General features: G+C 45.2%; 1 protein-coding gene across 1 annotated transcript; it reads left to right on the top strand.

Moving 5' to 3' along the window:
- The first annotated feature begins 14,559 nt into the window (after nucleotides 1–14,559).
- Nucleotides 14,560–15,485, top strand: LOC112887081 (NRR repressor homolog 1-like). The gene has a single exon (XM_025953161.1). It carries the CDS (start codon nucleotides 14,701–14,703, stop codon nucleotides 15,268–15,270), a length of 570 nt encoding a protein of 189 aa, XP_025808946.1. The 5' UTR covers nucleotides 14,560–14,700; the 3' UTR covers nucleotides 15,271–15,485.
- The last annotated feature ends 253 nt before the right edge of the window (nucleotides 15,486–15,738 follow it).

Genomic DNA, 15,738 nt, shown 5'->3' with positions numbered 1-15,738 from the left:
GCATATACAGTACTTTAGGTCGTAATATAAATCAAATTAGTACCAATGAGGCACTTACATGCACCAAAGTCGAGCCATTTCAATACCAAGTTGTTGGAGGCTGAACATGTGTTGGATGTCTTCAAAATCGAACATGATATCAAAGATTTGTTGCCCCTTAAGTCCGAATATATCCTGAAGGTGCAGAGCATATATAGTTTTTAGCCCAAGTATACATGCCCTCTTGTACCAATTATGAAATCTACGCATAAAACTAGGACAATCCCTTAGTGCCCAGTCCGGTAGCAAGTCTTTTCCGTACCGAAACTTTAAAGGAGCATCATCTAAGTCTGGAAGGTCATCAATCCCAATGTCCTTTTTGTGCTCTGTGTCAGTGCGGGGCGTAGAAAAGCTCGACCTTCTGCTGGCACTACAATTCACTGGATTATCCTTTGACTTAGCCTTCTTAGCCTTTTCATCAGACTTCTTGTTTGCAGCGTGCCATCTATTCACAATTTCTGACCCTTCCTTGTCGTTTTGGTAAGGCCGCAACACTCGAGGCAACAGTGATCGGGCTGGGGACGGAGCCAGTGGCGATACCGAGGCCTGTGGGGATGGCTCTCATGGTGGTGGTGATACCTGGTCCTGTGGGGATGGCTCTCGTCGTGGTGGTGATGTTCGAGCTGGCGGTGATCGCGAGGTTTTTGGTGATGGCTCCTGTGATACTGGAGCCGCTGGTGATGCGGAGCCTAAGGTGATGGCTCTCGTGATACTGGAGCCACTAGTGATGCATCTCGTGGTTGTGCTGACGGCAGGGCCAGTAGTGAATGCTCTGGTGCTACCCTTTGCTCTTGTCGTTGTGGTGCTGGCGAGATATGGTCCGGAGCAGCCCATGGTATCTAACCAACCAGTAAGATATCTTGTTTATGCCATAGAATGGTGCTGCCGACACATTCTCCAAGGCAACTCTTTCCATCTGCAGTGGGGATGTCTATCTCGTTATCCTCATAGCTTGATTTCAAGAGTTGCTCCACTTGTACGCATGCATATAGGGCCGAGATCGGTTTTCCCTCAAATAAACCCCTATCTGGATGCACCGGGGCCTTGGCAACTTCCTTTGTCTTTCCAGCTTTGCCGACCAGATAGAGCAACAAGCAGGGAGTAATACTCGTTATGGTATCCACCGGGTATTGTTGAGCTGTGGTCGAGGCAGCACTTCTTTGTGCACATGCCGGACTCGCTTGGACAAGTACCAGAGGTTGCATGGCCACCATCTGTTGCTACCCCACCTCTTGCGATGGGTTGAACATAACTAGTCCCGACTGCCGCTACTCCGCAAATGTTGCCATAAACAAATCCTTGAACTTTGCTTGCATTGCATTCTCTGTTGCTGCCACGATTTCTTCTTTATAGCGGTCATGGCTCCTGTACCTAGCCCAGTCCTTCTCGAACCCATCCTTGACGCTCAACTTAGAGGATAGGCCTCTGACACGGCCTCCATGCTCTTTGGACCCAATGGCTGTACTAAGCACATCCTTCTCCCTATGGGGGTTTGAACTGACCTTTTTTCTGAAGCTTGGCAAGTTATAATATTTTTTCTGCCACCACTTCGGTCTCGGGTCGATCAAATTTTGGTTTCCCTTCAACTATCTTTGGCTTCCTTGCTTCAAGCCACCGCCACTTCTCGACCTTCCTTTGGTACCCACCTGGCCCAAGGTGGACTCTATGTATGTTGCTCTTTGCTAGTTTAGTTTGCTTCTGGCTTAGAGCTAGAGCTTCTTCACTGGTCTTCTGTCGAACAAACTCTTCCCATTGTGCTGGTGTAATGTCTCCGTAATCTGCAAATAGCGTTCAACCCTTCTGGACATACCAGGTATTCAGTTCGCTCTTCCACAGGAGGAAAGTTTCACCCAGCATCTTCAGAGCATAATGCTTTACTTATTCTCTACTTCCTCTGGGCAGAATAAAAGTTCTGCTCAACAATTGCCACATCGCTTCTTTCCTCCCCTCAGGAATCAGGGGCCAATTGGGGATCGTTGGATCCAAAACCATCTTTGTTCTGATTATAGCACCGATAGCATTCCGAAACTGTGCTACAACCTGTGGAGGATCTATGGGCTCTCCTGCCGTGCTAATTGCATTGACAGTCCATTGCCCTTCGGGGTATTGGTTTCTTCCTCGTTGACCCTGTTTCCTTTTGTCTTGGCTGTCAGAGGTTGTACTTGCAGGATCGAGACCCGAGCTTTCATTGTCTTCCTCTGTGGGGCTAGGGGGTCCGCGTCGGTGCCTACTCCTTCCTGTCGGAGCCACCTACACAGATAATACACGTCATACAAGTCATTACTCGTATAGTCTGCTTCATTGTAATTAATCGTGTATTCATTACCTGACGTGCTTCCGGTTCATAATCCGGATAGAACGCCTCCCCTGACCGTCTTTCTCTTGCCGAAACAGTGTGTGGATCAATTAGATCGTGCCACTTGTTTCCTACCCAAGCGCCTTGTCCAATCCTAGGGCTATGCTCGTCCCCAAATTCGACACCGACGTCGTCGGACTCCTTGTCCAATAATTGGTCACCGACGTCGTGTAACACCCTAATGTAAATTTCCTACTTTATACTAAATTTAATTGGCTATAATAAAGTTTCTAAGGTTTTTATTTGTTTAGCTTGCATATAATTATAATTTATTTCACAAAGAATTAAAAATTTCATTTTAGCTCAACATGTTTGTACATTCATGCTGGTGCATAAATTTTTATTTGGTTGAGTGCATAGGAGTTTGAATTCAAATTTGATTTGAATTCAAATAGATTTGAGTTGGTTTGAAAGAGAAAGGAGAAAAGAAACCAGAAAAATAGGAAACCCCAAATCAGCCCAGCAGCCCAACCCGCAGCCTCCTTCTTTTCCCCCGCTCGCGCAGCCCACTTCTCTCCTTTCCCCGCTCGGCCCAGCAGCACCCGAGCTCCTCTCTCTTCCTCTGACTGCTCGGCCCCACCTGTCGGCGCCCCCGTTTTCTCTTTTCCTTCTTCTTCCTTGCGCCGGCCTCCTCTGCTCCGCTTCCGCTGCGCTCCCTCGCTGTTCTGTGGCCTCGCTCCACTCCCAGTGCGCGCGCCCGAGGCCCACTGACTAGCCCCGAGCCCCCCTTCTTCCAGAAACTTCGCAGCCGAGCTCAGGGTCATGCAAATCCGATGCGCGATCCGCTTTCACCGCGGAGTCCGTGGCACGCACGCCTAGGGCACCCCCGCCACCTCTTAAGCACCACGCCGCCTCCCCTGTGACTTCCCTAAACTGCAACCGCAACCCTAGCCACGCCCAACTCGCTCTCGCCGTCGAATTTCGCCACGACCGTCGTTGCAGCTCGACCACGGATCGAGCCGTGGGATTCAGGAGGCCGGAGCAGGCCCGCGTCGACCCCATCACCGAGCTCCTCGCTGACCCGTCGCTGAACCACGTCGCCAGCCACGCTGCACAGCCTTGCCCGTCGCTCCGAGCCCTCGGTGAGCATTAGCATGTTTCCCTCCTCCTTTTGCACTAGATGTGTAGGCCTATAGACCCCGCCCGAGGCTAGAACAGCAGATCATCGGTGACCCGCCGCCGCCAGGCTGCGGTGAGCTTGTTGCAGCACGGCCCGATCCTACACGTGCCTTGTCTTGGCTCGCTCTAGCTCTGCACATGCACACGGAACCTCTAGCACTCAGACTCCAGCCCCGCAGAGCGCAAACGCGTGCACGCCGGCGAGCTCTGCTACACCGAGCCACCTCCACCTCCGTGCGCTCTTCTCCGCAACCGGCAGCACCGTGCAAACCACTCTAGTGGATTATGCATGCCACGGGCGTGCTCCCCGACCAAACCCTAGCTCGATTCAGCCCGGGAACATCAAGATCGCAGGACTCCGGCCATGCGCCGCCACGGGATTGGTTGCCGGCGACCGCCGCCTCCACCCCGCGCGCCCAAACTTTGTGAGCCGCCCGATCCGCAGCCGGTATCCCAGATTAGATCTAAACCCCAGGGGATAGGAGCCCTTAGATCTAGATCCGGTGGTTTAGATTACTCGGTACCAGTTCGCCTCTCTTCAAACCCGAGCCCTTCGATCCAGATCCAGCGGATCAGATTCACCGCCCAGATCGGACCATTCGATCCACCGTGATCAGATCGGACCGTCCGATCCACCCCGCCAGATCGGACCGTCCGAAACCACCCCGTCAGATCGGACCGTCCGATCCAGATCCGACGGCCCAGAAGAGAAGATAACTCTTCGGCCTAGCAGTTTTGCTAAAGAGACCCTGAGTTTTCTTTGAAATCAACCCGCAGTCCAATTTAGTTCAAGAATAATTCCAGTTCAGTCCTATTTTTATTGTTTAAGCCCCTGAGCTCTTTAGAAATAGAACCCGCCGCCCAGACCTTGAGTTTTGGCGCGTTAGCCCCTGTGTCTATAGTTTAATTTCATTTAAGTCCTTGGTTTATGCGCAGAACCCCCTGGAACTTCCTATTTTCTTACATTTAAGTCCCTGGATCTTGTTTTAGCCCTAGTTTACACGTCTTAGCTCCGTTTTGAGTGGTTTCCGCGCCCACGCGATCGTTGTAATGCGTAGAATAGCTTTAGCTCAGTTTTGTGTGCTGTTTTATTGTATTATTGTACTGTTTCTTATCTTTTGCCATTGATTGCATGTATGTGCATGTGTGGGCCATGTTTTGGCGTTACGATCGTGAGTAGACATTGAGCCACCGGAGGAGTACCAGGAGCCACCTTCTTCAGACGCGTTTGAGCAGCAGCCAGGAGAGTTTGAGGAAGCAAAGTATAACATGAATATCCTATCACTTTTAAATACAATTTCATACTGCATTTTAATACTGTATGCCTATAAGGATTTACTAGCCACTTTTATCCTCTATATATAAATACCTGGGGTTGCATTTTGGTTAGTTGTGCTAGGTGCTGCACTCTCTTACACTTGGTCCTTTTTAATTAATTTGATTAATGGTTATATGCAACTTAATTCTGAGAGTGGATGCTCTGTGTTGTGTGCTTGAGTGGCTCACATCTCCTTAAAAGATATTTTTTTAGAAACTTGGTTTAGGGGGCCAGCACGGTGCTTAGTGCTTGGTTGGCCACTCTCCCTAAGGACCGGTTCATAGAGTGACAACCTGGGACAACCGCGCAACCACAAGACTGGAATGGGCCGGTCTTGACTTACTAATTAGGGCATTTTGGTTTGGGAGTAACTTACCTGCGGCGCAAGAGGGGTATTAAGCTTCAATGGTCCCTGCTCCTCCGGCTTGTTCTGTGCTGTGTGCTTGTACCCCCGTGAGGTGGGCCCTATCATCGCCGATCCAGAAACCTTAGCGGTTGCACCTTACTAACGTGGTCCTTTGTAATGGTCTCGTAGTGCGCTTGCTAGTCATCTCACCTAAGGAAGTGTGATGAAAAACTAGCATAGCTCACAACTTGTGGGCAAAGATGTGCAACCTCTCGAGAGTGTAAAACTGGTATACTAGCCGTGCTCACGGTCATGAGCGGCCCAGATCCTCCGTCTGATTAGTGGGGTTTATCTTTGGTGGTTTGGCTTGGATTTCAGTAGACTCATGAGTAATTTTAATTAATTATTCAGTAACTTGGGTTATGGTAATTCATCCACTGGTAGTAAATAGCTTAAATAAAATTTGCCCAGATTAAAAGCTAACGCAGTTGAGTCAGCTAACCGTAGAGCCTCATAGTTTGTGTTATACTTGTTGAGTACAAGTTGTGTACTTACACTTGCCTTCTCTACTCTTCTATTCTCTTTGGGATATCTTCGACTGTTGCTCAGTACCAGACGACGTGGATGACTACATCAGCGGACTCGACGATTTCTAGGCGTTTGTCTCCCAGCCGACGTCCCTGTGGCGCCCTGTTCTTCATGTATTCATTTTACGCTTCCGCACTCCTTGAACCGATTCTTGATTCGGTTGTAATAAAGAATTCATTTACAATTTATACGCTTTTATTTCGTGATATGTGTTGTGATATCTTGATAATTCTATTGTGTATATGCGTGACTTGATCCTGGCTCATATATGATTGCTCAGTTTATGTCCTTGTAAATCGGGTGTGACACGTCGTGCTCGTTTTTCCACTCCATCTGGGATGCAATTTGTTCAAGCTCATCTTGTTGTGCGGCATCATCCCTTCATGGGGAAGATGATGACGGAGGATCCATCTATGACTTCTACGCTACATAGCCATCGAAGATATATTTTAATAAATATTTCAATTCACAACAAAATGATATTGAGAAATTTCTTACAAATAAGAAATTCCTGAACATTTCACATTTAATATCATGAATATTTCGCATTTAAATTACAATTACTTGAATAGAAATGCTGCAAATATATACATCATTAGAGGTCAACATTTGCTCAACACTGATTAGAGGTCAACATTTGCTCTGCAATGTCAACATTATCACTCTCTATATATGTCTCCACCATTTTCTCGGCACTAATTATCACCAATTTAAACAAGTAAACTGTTATACCACCAGAACCTTCCATCAAAGAACTCATAACATAAACAGTACTACGTCAAGCGCCCTAGTCCTTAGTAGCATGCATGTATAACTATCAAGCAGTGTGGTACTACCTGGATGCTTTTACTCGTACTGCTAAGACAACATAAGTAAATAGTGAATCAATTTAATCTTTCTGCTACGGCAGTCGAGGATCTAACATTAAATTTCTCTAGCTCTCAAGCAACTAAATAATTGAGGTACAAAAATTTTATGATTTTATGATTTCATGTGTTCACCTGAATATGAAAGTTAATAGACAGACCTCATACTTTGTTATAAAAAGAACTCTGCGATGTCAACATTATCACTCTCTCTATGTATTTGTCTCTCACTCTCTCTATGTATTTGTCTCTCACTATGTATTTGTCTCTCACTCACTCTATGTATTTTTCTCTTAGGAAGCAGAGAGAGAGAGAGAGAGAGAGAGAAAGAATGGTGACAAAGCAGAGTCCTTCCTATAATGGAATCGAGGACTATTATTATACTCACTGATCAAATGAATTCACGTTTACTAACTGTTCAGTTTGACACTCTTCGGTTCATTTTCAGTACATCATTAGAGTCAAACAATATAAGACTTGAAAGATTCAAGGAGGACATGTATACATCATTTTCAATGCATTAACTGTTTTAACTTTAATCAATCACAAAATTTGTTCCAACAGGAAGCAATAAAAGATTTGAAAAGATTCAAGGAGGACATGTATAACTTTAAAAAAAAACATCCTAGAGTCAAACAATATGTAAAATTGTGCTTAATATCAGCTTCAATATGACAAATATCGAGACATTTCATGCTTTCCAAAAATTACAGACCTATATGATGGAGACCTAGTAACAATAAAAGTAAGATGAAAAATCAGAGTAGAGGGGTAAGTCACAGCTACAGTATTGATTGCTCCCTCACAATGATATAATCGTAACTGGGAGCCAATCATTTTTCTTTGTTTTGAGTCTTGTCTCGTTTCAAGTTATGACAACTTAATAATACATCTTCCAAGTACTTCAAGGTTGTGGCAATCAGGTCCATGCATATGTAACTACTATAAACCTAGAACAATGCTAGCATGAATGTCAAATGACATAGGGACAGCCATGCAAGCATCTATGATTAGAACAATGCTAGCATGAGTGTCAAATGCAGAATCTGTCTGAAATTTCGGGCAGCAGCAAACAAAAATCCATATCTCCCAAACCCATTGTCCAAATATTCTCAAATTTGAAAGCATGTACATCTTTGGGCAATCTAGAACTTTTTTATTATGGGTTTCCACGAATTCCATGGTTAAGGTCATCTAACACACGTCTGAAAAGCTACTCTCCAAATCTGGACATTCAGAAACTACGCCCAAACAATATTCAATAACTGAAGGTATACTCCACCAAAATATGTGAAACTTTGACAGCAGCTAGATCTCATAAACCTCTACAACTTTTGTATGATCTACCTTTGGAGGAAAAATCGTTTAGTTTGCCAAATCTACAAGGACAGCAGCACTGCCCGAGCCACAGGACTGCAGACCTCAGATCGACCTTCAAACCGTGTTTCCCCCCACAAATCCACTAATCTCCATGACCAAGAACCATCTAGCAACATCAATTAGCAAGGCTAAAATGGATTCACCTCACCTTGGTTGTTCTCCAAACCTAGGGCGCCGCGCGGAGGGAGTGGTTGGCCGCGGAGTGGGGGCGTACCTGCGGCGGGCAGGAGGGCGTGGGAATGAGGAGTCTCCGAGGGAGACGAGGCGGCGGCGCGGCGGAGGAGGCGCGGGGAGGGAAGGCGCCGCACGGAGGGAGCTCGAGGCCGCGCGTGGAGGGGAGTCCAGGAGCGGGCGGCGGCGGTAGCTGGGAGCGGGTAGCGGCAGAGAAGACGCGCGCACGGGTGGCGGTGGCGGCGGCAGAAATTTTTGGCAGCCTAACGGCGTCTGCTCGCGCGCTCGCGCAGGATCTGAAAAACTTTTCTAAGTCGCAGTCTATATAGGAAAAGGATTTGTAGGGGTCGGTGGGGCATCACCCGCCTGTACAAATCCTTTTCCAATGTGCACAATGTATAACTTAATAAAAATATCAAATAACTATTTTATTGTATATAATGGTTTAAAGTGTCGAGACCACAATGTGCACCTCCACAACGTACTATCTCATAGCACTCAAGACTCTCTTTATATTTTGAACACTCTCAATAATTATATGTAGTGAAACATGTTTGTCGTATTTTTTACTAGTTCTATACTACATAATATGTTTCTAGTGCAAATTTGAGTTTTTTTCATCTATTTTGCTATTTCTTTTGAATTAAATGAGTTTTCGGTTGAAATTGGAAAAGAATTTGTAGGGGCGGGCTGCGGCGTCACCCGCCCTACAAATCCTTTTCCATTTCCATTGAAAATTTATTTTAATTCAAAAGTCGTAGCAAAACACATCGAAAAAACTTAAAATTTTTACCATAAACATTATGTGACATGTAGAACTTAAGAAAAGTGTCAAATAACTATTTTATTGTATATAATGGTTTAAAGTGTCGAGACCACAATATGCACCTCCACAACATACTATCTCATAGCACCTACAAATAGTTTTCCAATTCATGCTGAAAATCCATTTATTTCAAAAAATAGCAACACACCTCTAAAAAATATTAAATTTTTACCATAAGCATATTTTGATATGTGGAACATAAGAAAAATATCAAAATCCAATTGCAGTGTATGTAATAAATAAAAGCGCTGAAACACCAATGTTCAAGCGGTAACAATTCTTGATTCGCCATCTTTACGTGCCCATGGCTTGTCGTCTTTTCTTATGATTGCTTCTACAATCCTCATCTTTTGTGGTATGTCTGTGAAGAGGTTCATCTTATCATACTGATTATATTCTTCCACATCGTCGATACCATCAACTCCTATGATATCTTGTTTTCCAGGGACAACGACGTGTTTTGTCTTCTTTGCAGGATCAGCTACATAGAGTACCTGTGTGACCTATGAGGCAAGTACCCATGGGTCATCTTATAACCAACATTGTTGAGGTCGACAATCGTGAGTCCATAGCCCTCCACCTCAACACCTTTTGGGTGTTTGACCCAATGACACCGAAAGACCGGGATTTGTATATTGGAACCATAATACACTTTCCATATGTCATCTATGACACCGAAATATGTTGTACTTTGCCCTGTTCTCTCGTCTAAGGCCTCAATACGAACACCACTATTCTGAGACACGGTCTTCTTATCCTTGGCGGCAGTATAGAATAAATATCCATTAATATCATACCCTTGCTACGATCTGACCTGGCTAAAGGGACGAGCTGCCAATCTTTTGATCGTTTGCTCCTCCACGGTCTCCCCATGTGGTAGATCCAGGTCCTTCAACCATGCAGTCAGCCGACGTTTGTGCTCTCTCATGATCCAATCATCTGAGCGGCCATTACTTTCTGCACGAATCATGCTCAAGTGTTCATTGGCTAAAGGAGTCATTATTGTGAGGTGTTGCAAGATGCTATGATGGGCTCGTTGCACACCTTTGAAATCTTTGTTGATGAAGATTTTCCTCCCAAATGTGCCCACACCTTCCAACCTCGCCAAAAATCGTGGAATAGGCAAACCAAGGGACACGTTATCCTTTAGGTAACCTAGGAAAGACTCGATGACTTCCTCAGTACTACATCCCTCTATCATGGACCCCTCAGGATGAGCATGATTCAGTACGTACCAATTGAGGATGGACATAAAACGCTCATACGTCCATATTTCTTGTAGGTAAAGTGGACCAAGTGCCCGTATCTGATCAACCATGTGAATCATTAGGTGTTCGGTTATATAAAAAAACCTAGGAGGGAAGCACATCACTAGCTACGCCATAGTCTCCCTAAAGAATTCTTGGAGATCTTGCAACTCATCTTCGTCGATGACCTTTTGTGAAATCCTATTGAAGAAGTAACACAACCGAGTGATTACCATCTTTACATATACTGGCTTGATCGCTCTGATTTCAATCAGGAGGAACACCATCAGCAACACATGAGAATCATGATAGTTATAGCCGCATAGTGATAGATCTTTCATCAAGACTAGTTTCCTTATGTTGGACGTGAAATGAATCGGGACTCTGATCCCTCTTAAGCTCTCGCACATTGCCTTCTTCTCATCACATGTCAAGTTGTAGCTAGATGGGGGGATTCATATCAGCCATTCCCTTTATCCGCAGGGTGAAGATATTGTCTTATCTTCATGGCTACCAAGTCCTGACGCGACTTCAAGGTATCCTTTATTTTGGCTAATGTCTCCAGGAGGAGCCCAATTGTGTTACTAAACACATTCTTCTTTAGGTGCATACCATTGATTGCATGGTGGACCTCAAGATCCGCCCAATACTGCAAGTACTTGTAGAAGATGGACTACTTCTTGAATGGTACGCCATCGATGGGTGCCTTATCTCTCTTTCTCTTCTTCCCATCTTCATTTTTCTTTCCATAAATGACCTAGATGGTCCGAACCATATTGAAAACATAGTGCCTGTCTCGTTGTACTGGAGCAGAATGTAATTCAGGCCTACCATCAAAAAGATTATAGAACTTCTTACTTCGATACCTATGTCCTTCCACCAAGAAGCGTTTGTATCCAAGGTAAACTACCTTTCGAGAACCTTAAAGGAAAGATGATACGATGCCATCCACGCACACCGTGCATCCCATCCTACCTTTGATCTATCCTGACAGGACAAACAATGCTGGTAATCATGAATGGTGACGAATATAATAGCTCTAAGATTAAAGGGCTGCCGTGCACAACCATCAAAGATATTGATACCCTCCTTTCATAAAGTTTCCATCTCTTGCATCAGAGGCTCAAGAAAAATATCTATATCGATGCCAGGATGCTTGGGCCCTATATCACTGGCCATGTACTATGGGTGCTACTTCTTTCACCAAACGAATTCATTCCATCCGTACTCAACGCGAACCGAACATTTCTCGCGTCATTCCCAAATTCCAGATAGTACTTCTCATCGATTTCCTTCCACTACCGAGCATCAGCTAAATGTCGGAGCTTTCCATCACCCTTGTTACGCTTATCTAAATTCCACCATCGCATTAGTTCAGCATCCTTTGGGTTCGAGAAGAAACGCCTCAGGCGATTGGAAACTAGGAGGTACCACATAACCATGGTGGGAATTCTGCTCTGCTTCTCAGGAATTCCTAAAGTAGCGTCATCTGGCTCAACAGAGGCAACACTGTTCCTCGCCATGCTCCTTTTATTCACATCGGTTGGATCATGATTGTCATCACCACAGTAACCAGCATTATTTTTGTACCAACTTGCAGAACATACAGGGCATTTCTTCAAGTCTTTGAAAGTATCCCCACGATACAAAATATAATGATTTGGACATGCATGAATTCTTTCCACACCCATCATGAATGGGCTCACAAGTTTCTTTGTTCGGTATATGTTGGCTGGCACTTTATTTGGCTTTGGAAGCAACCAAGCCAAGATACGCAGCAGATCATTGAAACTACCATCTCACCAATCAAGCTTAGCCTTCAGAGTGAAGAGCTCAAGTATGAAACGAAGCACAGTCCAGTGTTTCGGGCATCCCTTCGATCACTCGTATATATTTTCCTCTGCTGATTTTCTCACCGTCTCGAAGTTTGCTAACCCCCTAGCACTAGAAACCAATACCTCCGCTTTGGTGTGGCGCAACAACTGGCTGAGAAAATCACCATCATGAAGTTCATCGCCACTACATCCCCATCCATGGGACCGTCGACACCATCATCTTGGAATCCACCAACCCCATCATCATCAGCAACCCCAGCATCATCATCACCATCATCATCTCCACCACCATCAAAATAAGAATGAAACATTATGTCAAACTCCTCATCTTGTATGATTTCATCCAGTGGATTATTCGTCGGAGGGGGAGCATCCGTCTGGCCATGATACTTCCAGATCTTGTAGTCCTTAACAAAATCACTCACCATCACATGCGATCTGATTGTAGTTGGGTCGCTAGATACTCTCAAATTCTTGCAGGCATTGCATGGGCAATGCATCAATTGTATCTTCTTATTTCTTGCGTGGTTCTCCGTAAATTGAATGAATTTATTAAGATCTTCACGGAAATAGCGTTCGTCCTTTTTGCATTATACATCCATGTCTTATCCATATCTGAAAAGATTGAAAAAACAACATCAAATTATTTTCTCGCAAGAAATAGAGTTCTAAATTTACATAAATATATACTTCTATATATGTATAGGTGTTGGAAAAGTCAATTTAACTAATACTAAATAAAAAAATTGATTTCCAACCTATTATTGTACCACTAAATATTAGAGAAAAAAATGTAACATGCATGTATATAAATATAGAAAAAAATCAAATCTTTCTCTCAAAAGAAATGGAGCCCTAAATTGATATAAATATATACTTCTATATATGCACAGGTGTGGGAAAAAATCAATTTAGCTTGTACTAAATAAAAATAACAAAAAACTCAACATATTATTTTACCATTAAATGTTGGGGAAAATCTAACATGCATCTTTGAAAAATAGGAAAAAAAACAAATCTTCTTCTCTCTCCACCATAAATCTAGGGCATTATTTACTTAAGAATGATGCTTAAAACTATAGATCAAGTCAAAATAATTATATAATCTTATTCTTCTACTAAAATAGCATAACTTCATCCAAAAGTTCAAGGCAAATGGTGTCTCAAATGGCTAATCCACACCATGGAGATCTAGAGCTAGTTACAGGCAAAGAGAGCTCCATTTGAGTCATAAATCTAACAAAAAAGTTTAGAAATATCAAGGAATTAGCGTCAACTTAACTCTTAGAGCCTCCAGCTCGAAGGAAATCAAGTTGAAAAGCTCCCCTCTTTTTCTTTTTTTGGCTCTTGCGGGAGCTCCTCTTCCGAGCAAACAATGGAGGTCTGGAAGGAGGAAGAAGGTACCTAGATTTTTATATAGATATTTTTAGTGGCGGGTTGGGGGATGAGCTGCCCCTCTAAATCCATTTGTAGGGACGGCTCAACCCCCCCAGCCGTCACTGAAAATGGCGTCCATTTGTAGGGGCGGCTGAGGGGGTGAACTGCCCCTACAGATAGATTTTCAGAGGCGGCTCGGTTGTTACAGTAGCCGCACCCTATTTATAAGAACGGGTGAGGTGTTGCTATAGATCAATTTTTTTATAGTAGATTGAACGAGATGTCCGTGTGGATGAGCCGCTATTAATGAATTTACTAACACACATGTCGTACATACCAAGACCAGAGAGAGAGAGAGAGTCAATTGCCTGGTTTGAATTCCGGGTCGACTTAATTTTACACATAAGACCCTCCCAACTACAGTGGTAAAAATGAAGTCATATGTAGTCTACGTTTCGTTTTGCTTCTTCAATTGTCTAGTAACAAGTAATGGTGCTTGTACACACGCACAAAGCAGTAACTGTTTTCTGTATAGAAAAATGCCACAATGGTCAAGTTTTTGGCAATTCAGTAGGAGCTGGAGCAGCATTTTAGACTCTGCAAATGCAATAGCAGCGAAATGTTTCAAAAGCCTCGTCAACGATAAAATGCTTTTTTTCTTGAAAAGATAAGCGTACACGCGAAATATATGAATTGTACCATTCTAGTGCACAATCTTTTTATTGATTTTTCGTTTGTCCAAATGCTGCTTTGAAGTCATGGTGATGCCCGTACGGATGAGCCACTATAAATGACTTTATTGATTAAAAGAAATATAATCTCTTTGCCTGAAATTACAAGGCACCTTTGGATAGTATACGCATCCCCGGACCAATTTGGTGTCACAAAATTATACATAGTACATTAGTAAAGTAATGGTTTGCTCAAACAAAACGAAATGCTCCAGCTGATTCGAATCGCCGGTCCACCTAATTTTACATCTTCAAACAAAAATCATCCTCTAGCGTACCGTATAAGCGCCAAATTCGGAAAATCAGCTTCACGGGAGGTATCAAGTACCGTGGCGCTGCTGGTTGCAGTTGCAGCAGGTATAGCTATTTAACCACTCGCCAACCCACGGAGCTTTCCACACACTCCCGTCCCGTTTCCTTCATAATTTCACCCACCCCGCTTGCTTCTGGGCTCTGCCAAGACCGTGCTCCGGAGGGAAGAGGGCCGCCAAGGCGCCAGCGATGGGCGAGGCAGCTGGAGAGGAGGCGAAGAAGGCTCTGCGAATCGCCGCCACCGACGGCGACGGCGCGTCGACCCGGGTGTCCGTGGCGCCGGCGGAGCAGCAGTGCCCGCCGCCATTATTGCCGGCTGCGGCTGCTGGCGTCGCCGGCGGCGGCTCTGTTTCGGTGCAGAGATGCGGCGAGGACGACGACGGCGATGGCGACGGCGAGAAGGTGGAGAGGTTCTACGCGCTGATCGCCAACATCCGGGCACTGAGGGGCCTGTGCAGCGCCGGGGAGAGCGGCGGCGGATCGGCCGCCGGCCGGGGGAGGAAGCGGGAGCGGGAGGCGGAGGCGCCGTGGAGGCCGGCGTTCCGGATGGAGGACTTCGAGGAGGAGGTCAGTCAGGTCACGGCCAACGCGCGGAGCGCCGTGAAGAATCGGGGAGCCACTGGCGGCGGCGGCGCGAGGCTGCCGGCCGCGGCCAGAGCGAGAGCCGCCGCCGCCGACCACGAGGAAGACGAGCACGAGCACGAGGTCGCGGAAGCGCGCGGAAAGAAGCTCCGTCGCCGCGTCGCAGCGCAGGGGTGACCCGTGCTGACCTCGACCTAGCTAAGCTAGGATAGATGGTCGAATCGAACACCGCCTATGCTCGGAGGGATTCTCATGCTAGATTTCCCTTGTAACTATGTACCCCTGTCGGATCACTCTGCCAGTACTCAATACGGAATGATATGTTCGGCCCTTGTATGCTACTACCTTGCTGCTCAGTTACTCTCTCTAAATACGTCATTTTTCCTCCTCCAGTTACTGGATCTCTAGGTCTCTGAGCCTGAAAAGTACCGAAATATGAAAGGAAATTCGTCATAACATTTAAGAAAGGGTTTTACTGTCCCTCTCAAACTATTGCTAGATTCCAAATTGGTTCTTAACTATTGCTGGATTCCAAGTTGGTTCCCAAGCTGCAAAACCGAGAAACTTCGATCCTGTGGTGGAGTTTAGACTCATGAATGCTTTTTTAGGCGAATTACGGTGGCAAGATGCCAACCTGAACTTTTA

This window comes from Panicum hallii, chromosome 3 (assembly GCF_002211085.1).
Source record: "Panicum hallii strain FIL2 chromosome 3, PHallii_v3.1, whole genome shotgun sequence".
In the NCBI taxonomy this organism is placed as follows: Eukaryota; Viridiplantae; Streptophyta; class Magnoliopsida; order Poales; family Poaceae; genus Panicum; species Panicum hallii.
This window is presented reverse-complemented; position numbering and strand designations above follow the sequence as displayed.

What these genes read in the sequence shown, in the direction of transcription:
- LOC112887081 (XM_025953161.1), top strand. Translation starts at nt 14,701, where the DNA reads ATGGGCGAGGCAGCTGGAGAGGAGGCGAAGAAGGCTCTGCGAATCGCC.